Genomic DNA, 6,000 nt, shown 5'->3' with positions numbered 1-6,000 from the left:
ACTTTCATTTCTCCTATGCTCACCTCCTTTTACCTTTGGTTTACTTTACATATTTCTGTCCTTAGAAAAAAAGGGCTCCAGAAACTGACAGGATGCCTAGCCTTTTGCTCAGGAGGGAACTTCAGAAGTCTGTAACTGAGATTCAATGGCTGTTCTGGCCTACATCCTAAAATAGCCAAGCACAAAAGCAGACTTGAATTTGGAGAGCAAGATGTCATCCTAAGTGAACATAAACACTTAAAACCACATGCAAGTCCACGAGAAAGCCAACATACTATTAGAATGTCATGTGCATGAAAGAAAGGGACCCATTCTAGCTAGTGCTAGGATAATTTTCATTAGAACCAGACAGTCTGGAAAAAAATGATTATCTCTACTTCCTGGCATGTCCAAGACTATGGAGCTTAGAGATCCTGGAGGACAGAGGCTAGTATGTGGCTGCCTTGATCCTGGGACAGCCTTCTTGGGACAACTTATCAATACCCAAACCTCACACTCTAACAAGGGATATACTGCAGGCTTCATTTCTCTAACAAGGAGTAAAGAAGAAAACTTTCATTAAGCCTGAATCACTTATAAAGCATAATCTGTGTGCTGGACACAGTCAACCCTATGAGGTCTTGACTTGAAGCAAAATTTCACAAACTATCTGAAAACCATTGGTAACCTCACCCCGACAAGCTTTTATCAGTCCCCACTTCTTAAGTGTAGAACTTCATATACTAAGGAGACATTTACAAATAAAAGCACATTCAATAGCCAAAATAGTTATTTATTAATAATTTAAGGTTTTACATTCTTATAATAAATTCCAGCTCAAAACTTTACACCACGAACATCATGGAGCAATGTTAATTCTCCCTTCTTCATGATTGGATACATCCCACCTACCAAATGGGTACCCATGCTCACACACACACATACACACTTCCAGTTTAATTTTTTAAAAGAAACCAACCTAAAGTATTGCATTTGAGGTGACACTCCCTGAAAAATTTTGTACAGAGGTAATATGCTGTTTAGCACAGCTGAAGTTGTAAAAAAAGAAAAAAAGTGAGCCCACAATTTTGGTGTCTTTCCAAGATACCCCCTTTGAGACAATATAAGCCAAATATTTACAAAGGTAAGGCAGAGTCAAAACTACATTGAAAAAAAAAATCGCAAGGAAGATATACGTATGAGACCAAAGACTGCACCATAACAAAGTCTTAGTGATAATAATATCCATAAAAATGTCATCAGAATTGGTACAATAAGGTCAAGCATGCTGCAAATATACCCTTTGGATTCAAAAAGAGCAAATTTTTCCTTATTTTTTGTCTTAAGAACTGGTGTACTGCTCTTTCTCCCTTTGGATTTCTTTTAAACCCATCAAAGATAAAAACACAAGCCAAACGAACACTGTCAAGTTATTAAAGATCAAATATTTACAATAATCAAATGAAAGTATCAGTTTTGATTTGTTTTCCAAACCGATACCACAAGCACAGAGCTAAAATCTCTTTGGCTCCACTATACCCAAAGTTGAGTCAGTCTTCACTGAAGACAATATATAGTTAGTTCCAGATGCAATAGGAAACAGCCATACAAGGCCCTAAAGAACACTTGCTCCTACCCTACTTGGTCCTACCCTCTTTATCTGGATGGATGTCCAGTCCCTGCTTGGGTAGGCTGGGGTACAGAAGCAAACCTATTTCCTGGATCTAGACAGCATGTCCTGTCCTTCCGAAAAGAATGAATGGAGCAAATCTCTCCTTCTGTGATAACCAATTTTGCACTTGGCAACCTTGTCTAATAGACAGCTGCTGACATTTTGACACCTGGGGCCACACACAAAGAAAGCAGCCTGGTAGACGCTGCCCAAGAGAAACTGATGAAGGCATGGGACACTCCCGGCCAGGAAAGGTGGGTGCCTTTCACGTAGACTGCAGGGAGTCCACCTGGTAGACATTCTGGTTGGCGGGGGTGGTGAAGTACAGCTGCTGTGCCGGCACGCGGTTGTCACAGGGGCTGCTGAGTCCCAGTGTCCTTTCAAAGTCCAGCAACTGGCCCATGAAGTTGAAGTTGGGGGAGATGTTGGATTTCTTCATCTTGACGATGTCGTAAGCATCGTTCATGGACAGGTTGAGCTTCTGCATAAGGTAGGCCACGGTCACGGTGACGGAGCGGCTGATGCCCGCCAAACAATGCACCAGGACACCACAGTTTTTGCCTCGGGCCTCATCTGCAAACATAAAACGGCAAAGATGTCACCACACCGAAAACCACCCTTTGCAAACGCTCAGCCTAAACGCTGAATTAAGAAGGAATACCAAAAACAATCGTGTGTGGCAGTGGAGCCCCTGAAGGCAGCAGAAAAATGTGTAACTGAGATAAACACGTACGCTGAACACAATTACATATTTCAGATATTTCCTGTAAAGGGAGCTTTTGTATTAAGTTTCTACCAACAAAAAATTCCTTAATGTGTACATTCTTTGCCTCAGCATGTGAATACCAGAAACCCTGCAATATGGTCCTGAATGGCTCTCATACAGACAGGCAGACTGCAAGGGTCTATTAAATTATTCTCCAACTGTTGTGCAACTAACAATGGGGGTATTCAGGCATTTTAAAAGAGAGAGGGAAGTCACAGGGGACAGCCCATTAGGAGGAACAGGATGTCTACACGGCCTGAAAATGAGTTCCTTTGTAATAGGAAGTGCACTACAATGCCTGGAGATTCGCTTCTCTGAGGCTCCTAGCCCACAGTTCTTCCTGCCGGCATCAGGTTACCCAGAGGCTCACAGGCACCAGCACAGGGCAGTATCATTCAACCAGGTAACAGTTAGTATTCAAACAGCTTTCCAACAACTAACTTGGGCGTCCTAAAAAAAAAAAAAAAAAAAAAACTACTAGGTTTTCTTTTCTTTCTTTTTTTAAATTATGAAGCAACAGTAGGATTCTTGTCTATAAGGGAGTGCTTCTACTGAGCTCTCTCCCTTCATTCTCACACCCTACCTAGAGACGTGGAAAATTCGGCTGATGGGGAACAGTACCCCTTTAAAAATACAAATTAAATGGTTTTAAGAAAATGTTTCAAATAATCCCCTGATCTGCCGTGTCAACGGGCCCTGTTTCTCCTTTAGCAGGAAGAAAAACCACAACTAAGAATGCTCTAGGAACAGTAGAGACCTGCAGTCCAGCAAAGCAGCTTGCAGAAACACAGATTAACATCTTCAACTCCATGAGTGACTGACTGTAAAATACTCTCACCTATGAAAGAAATGGCCTCAGGGAAAAACTGGGACAGGTTTTGGCTCCAGTGATCCGAGATAGGGATTTGCTTGTATTTGAACTCCCCTGCGTTCTCAAACAGATTGGGCAAATTGGGGGTGACATTCAAGATGTACTTGATGCCAAACTCCTCCAACACGTCCAAGTTGGTAGAGTCCTTGGCACAGCCCAGGTACAGGAAGGGCAAAATCTCCACCGGGAAGGAAGGCTGGCTGTTGGACAGCGGGCTGCCATCCGAGTCCGTGGCACTATTGGGGTCTCGGTCAAGGTCAGATTCAATGTCCGAGGAAGAGTCGGAGCTGATGCGCAGGCCCCCAAGACCCAGCACTGGCAAGGGCGGGGAGCTGCTGCTGCACGAGCCGTCTAGATTGGTCTCGCAGTGCAGGGCGAACTCGGCCTGGAACTTACTGAAGCCACCTGCCAGAACAAGAAAAGCAATCCTGTAACCAGAGATGCCGTAGTAAATTTTCAGCCGCAGCTGGGTGCAGAAAACCACCACAGGTAGGTACCCTATGAATCTCCTGCAGAAGCAGGAGAAACACTTCAACGTGCACCTTTAGGGACATGACCGGTTGCCTCGCCGGGGAACATTTATTCTTCCGAATCCGGAAATGCACAAAAATGACAACCTCCCTTAATAGTCTGAGGGGCTAGGAGGTGCCTAGCTGCACCCTAAACCACCCTTCCAGTCCTCCGAATCTCAACTCGAAACCGACCCAAAGAAAGCGAGGCGAAAGTGGAGGCGCCTGGCCAGCTCCCCTCGGCGGAACACGCGCGGCAATCGCCTGCGGCTTCCCCAGCCCGGAGCCCGGCACCCGGGGCGCGCCACCTACCTTCCAGGTAGAACGCCCGGCAGCCTTCGTCCTTGAGCTTTTTGAGCAGCAGCCCCAAGACCGACTCTCCACCGGTGTTCTCATTCCAGTCGCTGCTGTTCTCGTCGTAGAGCACCACGGTGTCGGTGCCGCAGCGCCTGGTAAAGCGGTCGCGGTCCTCGCAGCGCGTGAAGAGCGCACGCACCGGCAGGTTACCCTTCTGCAGGCGCCGCAGCATGATGCCGGGGATGGCCACGTTGATGGCCGACTCGATGTGCGACGACTCGTACAGCTCCTGCGGTCGGCAGTCCATCAGCAGCAGCCGCTCGTTGCCCAGCTCCAGCTGCTCGTTGAGCCACGCCACCGTCTTGCTGATCGCCATTTCCGACGCGAAGGGCACGGGTCTGAGCGTATCTATCATGGGGGTCGAGCTGCAGGAGAAGACGGGGTGCCTAGCAGACGCCCCTCGAGGCAGTCATAAGCCGAGCACGCTGCGCGGAGCTCCCGCTCGCTCTCGGAGCGGGGTGTCGAGTCCGCCTCGCCTGTCCCAAGCCGAGGCTAGCGGGTAGGGAAGGCGACAGCAGAAACCGAGCCGGTGGTCCCTCCGCACCGGGCTGCAGCGGGTGACTCTCGGAGTCAGCGAATCTCCCTGAATGAAGGTGCCCAGTTCTGTGCCTCCCCAGTGAATGGAATCCAATTAATTCGGACTCCGTGCCACTGAGAGGAGAAAAAGGAAAAGCAAAGCCTAGCAGCTCCTAATCCTTCCCTCCGAGGCTGAGCCTCAGACCAAACCCCGGGTTTCTCGCCGGATGAGTCAAGGCTGGGTTTGCTCACAGTCCCTAGCACTCGGCGAGAGCACACCCCCTGTGCGAGGCAGCTCCTCAATGGATACAAACAGGCTGCGTCTCAATGGATACATTCTCTCGGCCAGCCAATGAGCGCGCTGCGGAAGGGGCTGTTGCCGTGGGGACGGGCCGGCTGGAACAGGTTGTGTTGATGAATTGTTAATGAGTTTGTCATTCACAAAAACGGAAAGGAATTTCCGCTCCGGATAAGCCCCAGTGCAAACAAGCTGCAACTGCGGGCTCGGCGGGAGGAAGGAGGTAGAAGAGGAGGCGGCGGTGGAGGAGGAGCAGGGGCGCAGGAACCAGGGCACTTGAGTTGTCTCGTGTTTCCTTCTGCTCAGAGTTCGCACTTCGCGTCCAACTCTTGCGCACCGCTGGTGCAATTAGCAAGCACAAAAGCCCTCCTTCGCAGCGCTTGCGCTCTCAAGCTAGTTTTAATAAAACTTGAGTTGCTTTTTTTTTTTCTTTTTTTCCTTTTCATTCCCTCCAAACTCTAGACCCAAGCCCGCCATAGCTCCGCCTCTGCCCCGAACCTCCACCCCCGTCTTCCTTTAGATCCTGTGTGGCGTTTGTTTGGGTCTTTTGAAAGTCTAGTTCTGTTTGTTCTGATGTTCTTTTTAGCCGAGGCTGTGTTGGGGCTGGTGAACTGCCTGGGCTTTAGCGACCCGACCAAGTGTTAAATGCTAATCCAACATCTTTCGAAACAAACTGGGGTTTTGTTGAAACATTTTTAGAGCAACTAAACAAACAAACGTTTGGATTGTCCAGAATCGGCCCAAACCCGGGTTTTCTCAACTTTTTTTGGGGGGAGGGCAAGAAAAACCTCATCAGCTAGCCCTACACTTTTCTGCTCTGCTGGCGTGGGGGGCCATTCGGAGCCACTGTTCCCAGAATCTTGCAACCCAACCAACGGTCACCCACCGAGCCTGGGGTGTGAAGCTCCCTCAATGATTTGGGGCCGGGAGGACTGCGGTCTGGCAGGGCAGCCAGGGCTAGGTGCCTGGGACGCCTGGCCTCACAAACTATCCCCGCAACCCCGGGGGACTTGCAAGGCTGAGGAAACTCGA

The 6,000-nt window shown here is 48.8% G+C and overlaps 1 protein-coding gene across 2 annotated transcripts; it reads right to left on the bottom strand.

Moving 5' to 3' along the window:
- Positions 1–751: 751 nt before the first annotated feature.
- Positions 752–5,383, bottom strand: Dusp6 (dual specificity phosphatase 6). 2 transcript variants are annotated; one of them, XM_021643210.2, is made up of 3 exons: positions 4,110–5,383; positions 3,256–3,693; positions 752–2,224 (listed from the first exon to the last, which is right to left on the bottom strand). In XM_021643210.2, the coding sequence occupies exons 1-3, from the start codon at positions 4,507–4,509 to the stop codon at positions 1,917–1,919; spliced, it is 1,146 nt and encodes a 381-aa protein (XP_021498885.1). In that variant the 5' UTR covers positions 4,510–5,383; the 3' UTR covers positions 752–1,916. The 2 variants fall into 2 exon arrangements, with proteins under 2 accessions (XP_021498885.1, XP_021498886.1); XM_021643211.2 differs by lacking the exon at positions 3,256–3,693.
- Positions 5,384–6,000: the final 617 nt, after the last annotated feature.

This window comes from Meriones unguiculatus, chromosome 2 (assembly GCF_030254825.1).
Source record: "Meriones unguiculatus strain TT.TT164.6M chromosome 2, Bangor_MerUng_6.1, whole genome shotgun sequence".
Classification (NCBI taxonomy): domain Eukaryota; kingdom Metazoa; phylum Chordata; class Mammalia; order Rodentia; family Muridae; genus Meriones; species Meriones unguiculatus.
The sequence above is the reverse complement of the archived record's forward strand: the minus strand, read 5'-3'. Positions and strand labels throughout refer to the sequence as shown.

Bases quoted from the DNA above. Each gene is read 5' to 3' on its own strand.
- Dusp6 (XM_021643210.2), bottom strand. From the start codon at position 4,509: ATGATAGATACGCTCAGACCCGTGCCCTTCGCGTCGGAAATGGCGATC. The intron at 3,694-4,109 runs GTAGGTGGCGCG...TTGTTCTGGCAG, and splicing joins CCGGGCGTTCTACCTGGAAG to GTGGCTTCAGTAAGTTCCAG. The intron at 2,225-3,255 runs GTGAGAGTATTT...TTATGTTTGCAG, and splicing joins TGAGGCCATTTCTTTCATAG to ATGAGGCCCGAGGCAAAAAC.